This window comes from Gopherus evgoodei, chromosome 2, assembly GCF_007399415.2.
Source record: "Gopherus evgoodei ecotype Sinaloan lineage chromosome 2, rGopEvg1_v1.p, whole genome shotgun sequence".
In the NCBI taxonomy this organism is placed as follows: domain Eukaryota; kingdom Metazoa; phylum Chordata; order Testudines; family Testudinidae; genus Gopherus; species Gopherus evgoodei.
The window spans coordinates 44,531,857-44,547,028 of NC_044323.1; the positions used below are offsets into that span (position 1 = coordinate 44,531,857).

General features: G+C 42.2%; 1 protein-coding gene across 7 annotated transcripts in view; it reads left to right on the top strand.

Annotated features, from left to right (window-relative positions):
* Positions 1-15,172, top strand: part of CDK14 (cyclin dependent kinase 14) — a 549,017-nt gene that overhangs the window by 395,791 nt on the left and 138,054 nt on the right. For all 7 annotated transcript variants that reach the window (XM_030550522.1, XM_030550528.1, XM_030550523.1 and 4 more), the window contains one exon: positions 4,275-4,338. In XM_030550522.1, coding sequence (XP_030406382.1) covers positions 4,275-4,338 — 64 coding nt within the window. The remainder of the gene's footprint in view (positions 1-4,274; positions 4,339-15,172) is intronic.

Genomic DNA, 15,172 nt, shown 5'->3' on the forward strand with positions numbered 1-15,172 from the left:
TCAGTTGTGCCAAAAGAGACAAGGAAAGAGGCAGTCTCTCAGCCAACCAGGTCCCACACCATAAAGGTTAAAACAGGTAGGTTAAAACAACCCTTCCGATTCCACACAGAAACTTAATAGCAGCCAGTGTAGTTCCTCAAGCACAGATGTGAAATGCCCTTCAGGGTGCAATTGCACTTAGTAGACTGGGAGCTGTGTGCTGAGTTCCAAGTGGTCTCAGTGTGTGACCCCAAATAGAGCACATTACAGTAATCCAGTTTCGAAGTGATAAGGCATGGATATCTCTAGCAAGGTGCACTGGGAAGGAAAGGTCATGCTCTTCTCAGAAGCTGCGGGTGGGAAGGAGGGTTCTTGGTCATAGTCATAAGAATCCAGGTTCTTTCTAAGAAACCTCCCATGCTGCTTAGCATCTCTGCTATAAGAAACTACCAGCATCCTTTTAAGTTACTCAGAGGGGATCTTTTGGTTCCCCTCTAATTTACATTATAGCATTTTTTGCTCACCTGGAGTCAAGAACTCATTGCCTTCTCTCACCGTCATCTTTACTTCTTATTTACTCTTTTACCAGTGATTTCTTTATCACTACCTCCTCCCTGAATAACAATAAAACAGAGGGCTGCTAGAATTCATCCTCCTCAGATTTGCTTTTGCTTTGAGACATGACTGCTTGCACTCATTTGTACTGACGTTAAGAAGAACGCTCGGGAACAAAACTGCTAGAGAGAGATTTATGAATGAGTTTTGGATACTGACTTTTCATAAGTAGAATGTTCATTCATATGCATTTACCTGATTTCTAATATTAATTTAAATTCCAGTGATACTTTTCAGTATTTTTAATAAATGTAGCCCCTAGAGATAATATTAATTGGTATTTTTTAATGATCAGTTTTTTATAAATAAGATTTTAAAGCCACTGGTCCTAGAGGGAGGGATAGCTCAGTGATTTGAGTATTGGCCTGCTAAACCCAGGGTTGTCAGTTCAGTCTTTGAGGGGGTAAAAGTCTGCCTGAGGATTGGTCCTGCTTTGAGCAGGGGGTTTGACTAGATGACTTCCTGAGGTCCATTCCAACCCTGAGATTCTATGTTACTGTAGAAAGTAGTTACTACGAACACCAAATTGGAATCCCAATTATTTAAGAGTGTACAAAATTAAAATTTAAGCTACTTCCCTAACCATCTATTTCAATTTTTAATTATTCTACAATACAGTGTCATCATCCCAAGGCATTAGGCACCCTGGGCACTCTTTTAAAAACAGACCCACCACTACACCAGAATCAAATACCATTTTAAAACAGATGCGTTAACATTTAATTTAAGCCTTCCCACATTGTCACCCGGCCTCCTAGAGTGACCAGATGTCCCAATTTTATAGGGACAGTCCCGATATTTGGCGCTTTTTCTTATATAAGCTCCTATTACCCTCCATCCCCTGTCCCAATTTTTCACACTTGCTGTCTGGTCACCTTACAGCCTCCACACACATACCCCACTACCCAGCCCTACCTGTTACCCATCTCCTTACAGATCGGGGAGGAAAGATGAGCCTGGGATTCTCATCCAGGCCCCAGCCATTGTGCTCAATGCAACCTTCATGCGTGGAGGTCTCTGTTCAGCTAGATGGAAGATAATGGTGTTGCCCCTTTAAGGACTACTTGTAAGGATTGGCGAGGAGGGGGAAAGTTTACAGGGATAGACAAGAAGGGCAGGAAACAGTTGGGGCCAAGTGAGAAAGTCACTGCACTGCCCTTCCTGCTAACTGGAAGTGGGGGGATTATACCCCATGCAGCTGTAGAGAGATCCTGATTTACCAGGATTGGGCTGGCAGTGCCAACCCCGGAACTTGGCAAAAGGACTGAGTTCCCTCTTGACCCGCTGTAGGCACTCTGCCAGTTGCCCTTTGCCTTGGGGGTTGAGAGGGAATTTTTCCCTCACCCTCAGATTGGCCAAGGCGGAATTTTGGTCTGGGACCCATTGGGGGTGATATAGGGGGTTGGGTTATAATTTTGCAACTTAGTACATAAAACCTGTGATTGATGTCAAGTCATGTACTCAGTATGGAAAGGATACAGGTATCAGATCAAATGGATTGGAAAAGGATTTAAAGGAAATATCCCTTAAGGAAGCAGAGTAAGGGCGTTTGGGGCTCCTATGTCTTGTACAGCGGGGAGCTGTCCTTTTCCTAACCCCTTTTAGCCCCCTTTCAGGGAGCTGAGGAAGAGGGTTTGGGGCTCCTGAAAACCAAATCCTCTCCTGCACTGTACAATTTGTTCCTGGGTACTCCCAGGTATTCTAAGAGAATAAACCACATTCATCCCCGCCCCCCCCCCCGTCTTTCTGCCGGCATGGCTGGACAATTGTGCTTTGACTTAATTAATTTAACACAGTGGTCCCTTCTGGCCTTAAAGATGTTGGGTGAAATCCCCACTGAAATCAATGACATAAATCCCATTGACTTAAATGGGATTAGATTTTACCCTGTGAATTGATTACTATTTTTAGTATAATTTTTATGAGTGACACTGTTAAAATTTCACAAAAACTAAATGAAAAGTTCTAGAGTTTTTAGTCACTGAATTAGCAATGTTGAATGAAAAATTGCACATTGTTTCTGACGTTGTGAAAAATGTGTTACTTCAGAATTTTCTCCTGCTGAATCCCCAGTTGCAGCGGTGCTGCATTGACAGTGAGATGCTCTTACTAAGTGAGTGAAATATTTTACATTGTGTCATAGATGCTGTAGAGTTTACTCCATGTTAACAAGGGGCGGGGAGGGGTAGTCTTAATTCATTGCTGCCTTGCACCTTTTGTATTCATTTACCTCAGTGCAAAATAGATGTCAATTGCTACCATTCTGGTGTGATAGCATTTCACACCCACTTTGCACTAGTGTAAATGACTGCACAAGGCAATGGTAAAACAGGTTGTGTGCATGCAAAAGACATACATTTCAGGATATATGTAGTGCTGAAGCTGTTGTTTCATTTTCTACAGACAAATGTGTGTGAAACATATGTGCTGTGGCAGTGATGAGGGCTGCTGCACAATCCCCTGGGTAAAGCATGTGAGTGAGAATAAACCACATGCAAGTCACATCACTTAATGCACTGGTGGAAGATGCTCAGATATAATGATAAGGGCAGCATAAGAACCGGCACAGAAGATAGAAGCAGAAGCTGTTCTGTGGGTAGTTGTCTCTACAGTCTGTCAGTTTTTATGAGCGCTAAATTCATGTAAAATTAAGGCCAATCTTTTTAAGTTCTGGTTGCGACTGCATTCTTAGGAGTCTGGTTCACCATCTGTGTACATGAGCAGTTCTCAAACTTTTGTACTGGTGACTCCTTTCACATAGGAAGCCTCTGAGTGCAACTCCCTTATAAATTAAAAACATTTTTAAATATATTTTAACACGATTATAAATGCTGGAGGCAAAGCAGGGTTTGGGGTGGAGGCTGACAACTCACAACCCCTATGTAATAACCTTGTGACCCCCTGAAGGATCCCGACCTCCAGTTTGAGAACCCCTAGTGTACATCTGCTATGCTATGTAGCAGTTAGCAAGCTCTTGGAGTTGAAAATAATTGTACTGTATATGCCCATTCAGTTTGTTCAGGATTACAAAGATCTAAATTTCCAGTGAGCTCAAAGGCCCAGTCTGAGCCATTTCTGCTTTCTGTGATGTACAAATAGGTTGGTGTTTGTCAGTGAAATGTCAGTTTTAATATATGTATCATCGGATAGAGTCCAGTGGTTCTCAAACTTCATTGCATTATGACCTCTTCTGACACAAAAATTACTACCTGACCCCGGGAGGCAGGACCGAAGACCAAGCCTGCCCAAGCCCTGCCGTCTGAGCCTCACTGCCCTGGGTGGAGGTGGGGTGGGGGGCAAAGCTGAAGCCCAAGGGCTTCTGCTCTGGGCAGGGGGGCATGTAACCTTGGACTTGGGCTTCCAGCTTGCTGGAGCCAAGGGCCAACACCAGCCTTGGCAACCCCAGTCGCAACCCACAGTTTGAGAACTCCTGTGATAGTCCAATTTACTGACAAGGGATAAAAGACTGGGAGTCAGGGCACCTGTGTCTGATTTCTGACTTTGCCACGGACTTGGTATGTGACAGTGGGTAAGCCAATTAACTTTTTTCTTCCTTAATTAAGCTTAATTACAGATTGTGTTGTAAAGTGCTTGGAGGTCTATGGAAGAATGGCTCTATATAAGAGCCAAGTATTGCCAGTGCTAAAAATTAAAGAGATCTTTTTTTCTTTCGTGAACAGGTACTTGGAACACCAAATGAAGATACGTGGCCTGGAGTCCATTCTTTACCCCATTTCAAGCCAGGTAGGTTTAAACAACAAGTTATCAAGATTTCACTCTTTCCCAGAAAATACATTAAAAATCTTACATGCTAGCTGCCAGAAGGGTTTGAGACAATGCTCATAAGTTTTGGCACATTTACTTACTTCCTAATGGACTTCTGCAACATTGTTCCAAAATAATCGGAATAGTTTTGCAGGATAGTGGATGCATTGTAAGCGTACTGCAGTGCATTCATTTTAGCATTTCACGTTACTATATTAGTTGGCTTTTGACTTTTAGCCATGACTTCCCTTTGTAGCACATTAATATGACATTTTGCACAACTACAACATGTTGCACAACAATCTTACGTTTCCTGTGAGTGGTAGAGTGGCAAAGGCCAGTATTACCAGTCAACAGGTGCAATATTTATAAATTATTATGTACTGAATGGGGGAACCAAAGTGATAGGAAAAGGTATCCTGGAAGCTGAAGACGGAAACACATCTTATTCCTCTATCATTGTTTAGTTTACTGTATTATCTAACACTTTCTGCAGTCTTGTTTTAAATGGCCAAACAGATGGTGCTTCTGGGCTGGTCTACACTATGGGGGAAAATCGATCTTATATACACAATTTCAGATACGTGAATAACGTAACTGAAGTCGAAGTATCTAAGATCGAATTACTCACCATCCTCATGGCGCGGGATCGATGTCCGCGGCTCCCCTTGTCGATTCCGCAACTCTGTTCGGGTTGGTGGAGTTACGGAATTGATATAAGCGCGTTTGGGGATCGATATATCGCGTCTAGATGAGACGCGATATATCGATCCCCGAGCAATCGATTACTACCCGCTGATACGCCAGGTAGTGAAGACGTACCCTCTGTTACTACTGTTGGAAACCTGTTCCATAGTTGAATAGAGTTTAACTATTAGGAAGTTTCCCTTATTACTAAGCAAACACCAGTAGGTAACCCTTATAAGCTAGGATGCAACCAAAATAATGATGTTTTATCTGTTTCACAAGTAGACTTCTCTCTTAAATTTAACATGTTAATTGCACCATTTAGGCTGGAAGTAGGTACCAAAGTCTACTGTTCTGTAATGGAATCCAGATTCTACTCAGGTGAGGTCATAATTAAGTTAACAAGTTTGCAGGATTGGGGCTGACGTCATTCAAAAGACCGGGAAAGAAAGAGGGTGATGTACAGATGCTTATCATAGAATACTATAGGAACCCTTCAATAATAGCACACAGCTATTTAATAAATCTGGAAGGGTTTTATCCTAACACTTTCTAGATTTAAAAAAAGATTGTCTCTAACATGCAAAAACAGTTGTGTGTAAATTTAATACTTATTAAAGAAAATACTATTTTCAGAAAAGTTCCAAAGAGATTTGTTGTTTAATAGCCTGGGATATTGGAAGTGGAAAAACAGGACATGTTTTTGGCTTTGGTGATGCTGTATTTTTGTCACTAAAAAAAATGGAGTTGAATAAAATGTTTTGAACGGTAGATGGCAGTCAAGAAACTTTCTCTTTAGAGAATGGCTTAGAAATGCATCAAGCAGTGAGGGTTTGTTCTATACGTTTTTGCAAAGGGACATTGGGAATTAAATTGACAGCTGGCATTTAGTGAAATGTAACAGAGGCATGTTATTTTTAAAATGACCATTGTGTTGGATTTGTTTTTGTTTCCTCTGTTACAGAGTACGGATTTTGCCAACTCTGAACACATACCAACCATAAAAATGCAGTAATGAGGGAAAAAAGATAAATGCAACATGGTAAATGGTCACTCAACACTTTTCCCATTTCCGGAAGGGTGCATGGAGTGCTCTTTGTTCTTTCAACCTTTCTCCACCCCGTGAAGTATGCAGATTTTCAAGCCAAAGTCGTCATTATCCTGGCTGATGAAGATTTTCATCTGTATGGGGCCTGTTGCTGCAAGGTGCTGAGCACTCTTAATTCCCATCCACTTACATGGGGGTTGAGAGACTTCTGCCCCTCCCCACGGGGAAAAGGCCCTTTTTGCAGCATGTGTATGTTTAGCTCAGAGCTCCCTTTGCCCTCTCCACCCTCTTGGTGCACATGGTATTCTTGGCAAAATGATGAAAATGTGAAATAAGCCCTTCTAATACGTTACAAAGATGCATAGGTTTTGGTTTATACAAGAGTAGGGATGAAATTTGCCTCACCTGCATGCTGGTGAAATGCAGAATGACTGAGAAAGCAAAATCCAACACCTACAGCATAGGGATGGGGCATGAAGCAAGCCTTGCATCATATCAAGTACTGCATCCTACAGGCTGAGCTAGAATAACACCACTTTTTCGGGCTGCTAGGGACATTGGTTCTGGTTTAGGAATGTATTACATGGCCCTTTCACTATCCAAAAAGCTGCCCCTCATGCTGATTTGTGTGTGGCCATCAGTGAAACCTCCCTGGAGAGCACAGGAGTTGCATAGTCTCTTTTGGAGCTGCTCAACCAGCCCCTTACCCTTCCTGTAGTGCTTAGATGGACCCGCTGCACTTGGATGAATTACCCCTATAAGAGATTTTGTGAGTGAACTTGACTGAAAGAGTTTCCTGAGTAACCTTGTACTAACAGAAGCAAAGTTAATGTTTTATTTTAACACTTCTCAGATTTATAATTTTGAAATGGCTTAGTATCTTTGTTTCCTTAGTCCCAGAGTACAATATAGTGAACCTGAAATGGTCTTGCCAAATTTGAATTGATTCCATCTGTGTCCAAGACTTATGAGTTTATTATATTTAAAAATAGAAAGCATGGAATATATATTTTTTTCCAACAGTTTGTTCAGCACTCCTTAGTCAGGCAAAATTTCTGTGTGTGTTGAGCAGAGCCCTAAAAAAGTAACATCCCCATCTAAACATAAATATATGAACTATAATTTAAGCCTAGCAGTTGCAAACAGTAAGGACAACAAATTATTTTGAAAGAAAAGACGTGCAAGAAGAGCACTCATGATTAGAACATTAGCATCTGCTCAAGGCAGACTTTGATGTTATAAGCGTAGCTGCTTAAAAGCATAAAACAATGGGATTTGAGCAGAAGGTATCAGTAATAAATAGTGACTGTAGTGTAAAAAAAAAAAAAGTTCTGGCAACTTAATTAAATATCTGTGGAGTTGAAAAAAAACCAAGCAAAGTTTAAACAGAATTTCATGTTGGTTGTTGTCTACATTTAGGTGTAGGTAACTAATTTTTTACACTGTGATTCAGTAAAACATGGTCCCTGCCTCAGGGAGCTAATCACATTTTATTAGGGAGAGACAAGTAACATCTGAAAAACACTGCTTTCAATGTTCTGGGTTGCTGCTTCTCCATTCCAGTGTCCATAGGCCTAATTGCCATGTCTTGAAGTTAGCAAAAGCAATGATGTCAGGGATATTCTGCTGAGAATGGTCAATAGAGAGAGAGTGATATCTTAAAATGTGAATAAACTTCTCTCAGGCTGAATGATGAGTCCACTTCTTAACACAGAGAGAGCTCTAAGTTAGCCACCTGTTTTGTTTCTGGGTCTCTCTCAGTCTTTAAATGGGACAGTAAAAATTTTATATAATTTATTTCACTCCTGAAGAAGGCAACTCAAATATAGATAGTTTTCCCGCCTTTTTTATCAGCCTGCAATGAAAGGATATGCACTCACCCTTTGTTCGTTTGAGATAGCGCCATATCATCCATATCATTAAAGCAGTTTGAAAGTCGTCTGCTGTGTCATCTCCTACTGTTCCTCAGCCGTGCCCTCCACCAAAACTATCCTGTTTGTGTTTGCAAATACTTTTATCCTATCTAGTAAATCACCTTCTGGGTTGATTTTCAACACTGTTTTTCATCTAAATACTTAATTTTAAACGTACAAAGTAGACCAAATGGGAGACAGTTGCCTTCCTAACTCAGTTCCAAAATTTTGTAATCCTGATTCTCTTACAGTATCTCCCTGTGCTGTGCACAAATGTCATCTCTTCCAGCCTGGTTTTGTAAGCCAACATGGGACATGTGTGAGCACTGTTGTAAAGAAATGATCCATGCTCAAATGAGCAAGATGTTCAGGGAAATGAAAACAAAAATGAAAGTAAAAACTATTATCATCATCATTATCATCGTCATCATCGGAGTAGAGCCTCCATGGTGTGGAGCACTGTACAAACGTATAGTAAATGATGACAGTGACGTAATGAAATCTGGGTTGGTGCATAAGTATTTACTATGGACTAGCTTATGGCTTTGCCAGAAGGCCTGAGTAAGGGGCAATGTGTAGGTGTGTTGCCCAGGAACAGACCAATTACTTCCTCCTCCATGTCAGCTCAGTGGTTCTGGCTCGTGTGTTTGGGCGGATGGAGACATAGGTCTGCCTCTGTCCCAAGGAAGCTGCTTTCCCACTCACATTATGACCTGTGATATAGGTAACTCATGCAGTGCAGGGAGGCACATCTGACATCCCCTAACTTCCCTGCATGGGCATATCTAGTAATCTAGTCCAGTATCTGTTTTTAACGAATATTCATTTTAATAATCTTTAAGTGTAGTTTATTCCCAGAGCACCCATACACCATGTACAAAAGAGAGCAGCTGCTTTAAAAACATCCATGCTACATTGAGGTGAAATGTGAACTTATTCCCTTCATTTTTTTAAGTTAAAACTAATGTTACTAAGTAAATGGGTATATCCCTCACTTCCTGCATATTCCTTTATTTCCACTCATCTTTTTCTTTATAAAAAGAATGTAATGCATGTCTGGTCTGCTAATATCTCAAGGCATGACCCCATCTAGGAAAACATTTTGAGCATTGCTGAGGCAATGGCTTTCCACCAGTGTAGAATGGAGAGGGCTTGTCTTTTGATACAAATTGGTGTATTCTGTTATTATGAGAATGTGCTGATAGCTGGACGAATGCTTTTCTATTGGCCCTACTAAGACAACTTCTCTCCTGGTACGGATTGTCTCTGATGTAGAAGAAAAACTAGCAAGCTTCAGGCAACTTGTTTTTGGGGCCACCTAATGATAATTGGGGTTTAATACACAGCAGTTCTGGGTATTTTGATCTATACCTATCCCCAAAGAAGTAGGTCAGCGATCAGGATAGAGTCTTTCCTTCCTAAAAGAATGTAAGAATGGTCATACTGGCCATAATGGTCCATCTAGCCCACTGTCCTGTCTTTTGACAGTGGCCAGTGCCAGATGCTTCAGAGGGGATGAACAAAACTGGGCAATTAGTGAGTGATCCATCCCTTGTCATACAGTCCCAGCTTCTGGCATCAGAAGTTTAGGGACATCCTGGGCATGGGGTTGTGTCCCTTACCATCTTGGCTAATCCCCAGTATTGGATCTATCCTCCATGAACTTGTCTAATTCTTTTTTGAACCTGGTTAAATTTTTGTCCTTCATAACATCCCCTGGCAAAGAGTTCCACAAGGAGGACTGTGTGTCATGTGAAGAAGTACTTCTCTGTTAGTTTTAAATTTGCTGTGTATTAATTTCATTGGGTGACCCTTGGTTCTTATGTTATGTGAAGGGGTTAATAAAACTTCCTTATTCACTTTCTCCACGCCATTAATGATTTTACAGACCTCTATCATATCTCCCCCTTAGTCATCGCTTTTCTAAGATGAACAGTCTCAGTATTTTTAATCTGTCTTCATATGGAAGCTTCTCTGTATCTCTAATCATTTTTGTTTCCTTTCTCTGTACTTTTCCCATTTTTAAGTATTCAAGGTGTGGGAGTATTATGAATGTATATAATGCCATTATGATATTTTCTGTCTTATTATCTAATGGTTTCCTAATGGTTCCTAATATTCGGTTAACTTTTTTGACTGCTGTTGCACATTGAGCAGATGTTTTAAGAGAACTATCCACAATGACTCCAAAATCTCCTCCTTGAGTAGTAACAGCTAATTTAGACACCATCATTTGGTGTGTATAATTGGGATTATTATTTTCCAATTTGCATTACTTTACATTTATCAATGTTAAATTTAATATTCTGTTTTGTTGCCCATATGTCTTGCTGATGTTTTTTTGTGGGCCAAATGCAGAAAGTCAGAGATATGTATGAGGCACAAGGAATTGGGTATATAAAATTCTTTATGGGACTCTGCTTTAATCACTTACTATTGTAAATCTCATCTGAAATTGAGCCGCTATCCAGAGTCTTAGCATTTCCTGCTCTATCAGAGCTTATCCCGTCCTCACAGATGCAGTGAAAGAAATCTTCCATCTGATGCCAGATCAGAGAAGACTACCAGCTTCTCAGGCAATATCAGTAATTGGGCCTATGTCTCTGGTTCCAGAGACTGGGTATTCTGTCTGAACTCTAATCCTTCCTTTCACTCCAACCTCTTTTCTCTACTGGATTCACAGACCTAACTAGTGAGTCGAAGAACTTTGCTTGGAGACTCGTCTAGCTAGTTTTATTATTTTTTCTTATCAGCCTTTTGAAATGGCCCCTGTCCTGCTGTCTGGGTTAATGCCTCAAAATGCAGTTGTTGGACAGTTACCAGATCAACAGTGCTGCCAACCCCAAAAGTACAAAAATCAGGAGTCAACCTCCCCGGCCACCAACCCCAGCCCCAAAACAAACAACAAACAAACCATCATGAGGTTTATGGACTTTTTAAGATTATATTGTGTTTTTTGTCTGTTCTTATTTTTTTTAATTCCCCTTCCCTCTCCTCTCTGGCACCCCATTAATCCCACCACCAGGTGTGTGTGTGTGTTCTCCCAATGTATAGCGAAAGGTGGTTTGGCCACTGCTGGAGCTGTCACCCCATCCCCCTCCCCCCCCACACACCTTTTTGCACCCCCAATTAATCCTGTCCTCACATTAATTCTTCCCTGCCATCTGGCTGTGCTCTAGCTCCCACACCAGTTCTGCTCTGCCCATCCTGTCTCACCTCTGCTTCTCCTGCAGCTCTAGGGGATCTTCACCCCTTTCTGCCCCTTCCCAGGCTTGACGTTGCAGAGAGGGAGATGCCCTGCTGCTCCCAGAAGCGAATCAAGGAGGAGGGAGAATGGTGTCCACTCCTTAGTGGCCGCTCAAGGCAGTCTGCCTCCCTAGGGAAAACTTCAGTGTGCCCCCATCCCACTGCCTAGAACAGAGGTTTTCAGCTGGGGAAGCATGCCTCCCTCAGGGGTGGGGTGGGGAAGCAAACCTCATGGTTCAGCAGGTATAGGGGGGGACAGAGCGGTTTCATATGGCAACCCCTGCCACCCGCTGCTGCTACCTAGTTTGTCTATAGCGGGAGCAGCCCCTGCTGCTCCTGGCAGAAGTAGGAGAGAGAGCTGTCTGTCTGTCTCCTACAACAGCATTGATTGTCTGCCCTTCCCCAGGAGGCAGGAGAGGGGGGAAGGCAGCCAACCAGAGGGAATATTCTCCCAGCCACGGCTGAAATTCATGAGAGGACTGGAGATTCTAATGTCATTGTGATACTGGCTCCAGACCCAGCTGAAATCCTAGCACTCACAGGAAAAAAATAAGAGTTTGCAAAACTGGATCATGCTGTTGCTGTTCAGCCAGCTACACTTTCCGCTGGCACTGCTGAGAGGCCAGTTGCCACTGGTGCAGATGGACCCACAGCATCTGTAATATAATTGCTTACAGCTAATTTGACAGTTCCTTATCTGGAGCATGATATAGAAGGATTGGCCATGGAGAAGAATCTGTGCCTCCTGATGGGGGAAGCAAGCATGTGAACATTACTTAAGGACAGCACCATCTTCTAAAAAGAATTTAATGTGACTTTGTAATACAGTGCTGGCTAACTATTTTATATACATTGCATTTCTTATTTATGCTCACTAGAGGGACTAGAAAATAGTGTTCTGTTGCACCATCCTTAACATTGCTTGATAAGACAATGAGGTTGCATTTCTGTATTTTGAATATGACCAAACAATTTTCAGTGACAAGCAGGAGCTCGGTTTTACATTAATTTCTTTCTAGGATACTTGGCTTATGTCCTACAAAATGATATAGCCATCACTAAAGATTCCTGAGGAATTTTAAGATGCAACTGATGGTTTAGAAAACTGAATTAGATGTTGAGACTTCTGATTTATAGACATATTTTATATTTTTAGAAGAAGGGATTGTCAAGGCTAAAGCCCCATCCTGGCACTTCAAATGCAAAAGGTTGGGGCCCGCAAGGATTCTAAAAATTAATACTGGCCACTCCAGGCTTGTATTAAACTCCCAAGGTTACAGCTTTTCTCTGACCTTGGATGGGTAGATGCTGCCACCACCCAAGTGCAAAACCTTTTTGAGAACCCAGGAAGGCGCACTTGGGAATTCTTTCCTGTGGGGTACCCTCAAGCCTTTCACCCCCACTCTGGGGAAGAGCTGAGAAAGAAAAAACAAAGGAAAGGAAATCAGCTGTTGCCACCAGCTAATTAAACAGTATTTGCACAAATAGGTAAATTTTATTAATTAAAAAAAAGAAGAAAATACGGCTGGGAATTTAGGCTTTTGCTAGATTAAAAAAAATCTACAAGGATTAAGCATCAAAATAGCTCTCTTGAGGTCCAGCTTAAAGGTTACAAGCAAAACAAAAGCACCTGGGGTTAGCACAGAGGAATCCACAAGTCATAAAGAAATAAAAGGGATAAACCTAATCACGTCTTCCTGGACATTTCCTGATCTACTTACGTATCTGGGGTTTTAGATGAGTAGTTTCTAGGTCTGAAACTGATGATTTTTCATACCTGGCCCAAGCTTCCCACAGCATAACTGCTCCCTATCTGCCTCTCCCCAAGAACAACGACAGACAAAAGGGGAGTCTTGTTTCAATTTTAAAAAGTTTTAGCCGTCCCATTGGCTCTTTTGGCCAGGTGCCCACTCACTTCCTTTCACCTATCCATAGCAGTGAGACTTTTTAACCCATTACCAGTAGAGCAATTAGAGAACAGCTATTAAGAGGGATTTTATAGCTACTGGCAGGCTGGGTGTCCGTAAAAGGAAACTTCCGCCCTCCCCATTTATCACAGGGATGTTAGAATTGCAAGGTAATGATTTTTTCATAGTATTCTAAACTCCTGTACCAGCATTTCTGTCCATGTTGCTATGGACTAGTTACAAAAAATCTTATACAAGAGAGGAATTAAATTTTCCCTTGCATGCATAGCCATCCTCACTAGAGGTTAGTATGAATGGATGCACAGATGTTTTTCATAGAGAGAGAAGCAACACCCACGTCCAGTAATTTAAAAAGACATCTCTTAAATGTTACTTAGACTGTTAGAGTCTCATAAAGTTACCATAATACACAAGCAAATATATGTAATGATTTTTGAAGGGTTAGTTGATGAATTGAGCTACAGTATAAATGCTTTTATAAATTTCTTCGACCTCCTAGAATGTCAGCAATTTACAGAGCACATCCCTGGGTATTTACAGGTAGTAAGTAGATATTCATTATCCACTCTAACTTCAGAACTCAGGATATCTAAGAATGAGGGTTCACATGATTAGAGAGTGCTCACATGCAGGGGAGCACTAGCTCTGCTATAGTTAAAAGTTAAGACCAGCTTTCTGTTTAAACCATGACTCTTCTAACTGCTCTACGATCCATTCAGTTACTCGGATTGCCTTGAAATTTGGTGTGACTCATGGGGGCTCGGGGGTTTGGTCTGTGACCAAATTTGGGATCATTTGACCAAGGGATTCCTGAGATACAACCTTTCCCACCACATCCCAAAAAACCCTGCTTTTCTTAAAGTTGACATATTTTGACAATGTTTTTTTGCCCAGTCCTGGGGATCAAACTGTGGTTCTGATCCTGGCACAAGGGTCTTTCTTGTGTAAGAGTTACCCCAGAGAATGCATGACACCCATTGGCTCTTTGGGGGAACAAAATTCAGAATGTTATCAGCAAAAGAAGTTGTTGTTCTCAAGTTAGGCTCACATCTAAGGGCTAGTCTACACTGGCAATGCTAAAGCGCTGCCGTGGCAGCACTTTAACGTGCCTTCTGTGGCTGCGGGGAAAGAGCTCTCCCTGCGCTCTAAAAAACCACCTCAGCGAGGGGCATAGCTCCAAGCACTGGGATGCTGTTTACACTGGCACTTTACAGCACTGCAACTTGCTGCACTCGGGGTGTTTTTTCACATCCCTGAGCGAGAAAGTTGCAGCACTGTTCATTGCCAGTGTAGACAAGCCCTAAGACTCTAACACAAACCACATTACACTGAGCATGTGCAGAGAGAGACAAAGAGGATTTCTAGTGGAAAGCTTCCACTGCAGCTGGAGTGGATGAGTAATATGCTTTTGAACCTGAACCAGCCCAGCTAGTGTAAGTTCAAGTCCCACCCAGGGCAGAAATCTGGAAAAGCTTCGAAGGCACGTTGCTAAAATCTTTCTGTAAAATACCTTTTAATAGGGGGTGGAACGTAATCTAAGTATTTGTGAAAAAACATTAGACATGTGAATGCTTTCTGGGATGGAAGGGCGTTAGGAGGCATGGTAACTGGGGAGAAGGAATTATGGGGATGGGTGGGAGAGGAGAGGCGGTGGAGGACTCAGATTAGGTAGCGGGAGGAACATGGGGAAGGGCACATGGGGGTAAGTGGCAGGGATACTGGAGAAGAATAAGAGGCGCCTGTCAGACCCACATTCTCCCCTCTTGTGTGTGGGCCAAGATTAGAGAGTGGGGGCGAGTCCCTCTCCTTCCCATTGCATGCGTGTGCATACCAGGATCTGGGGCCTTCTGTCCCTCTGGGGGTGGGTCTGAGCCCCTCTGTCTGCCTCCCATGCGTTCTGGGGATGCCTGCTGTTCTGGGAGTGCTGGAGCCCCTCTCCCTACCCTCTCATTTGAGCCAGGATATAGGGAACCCCTACCATTCTGGGTGGA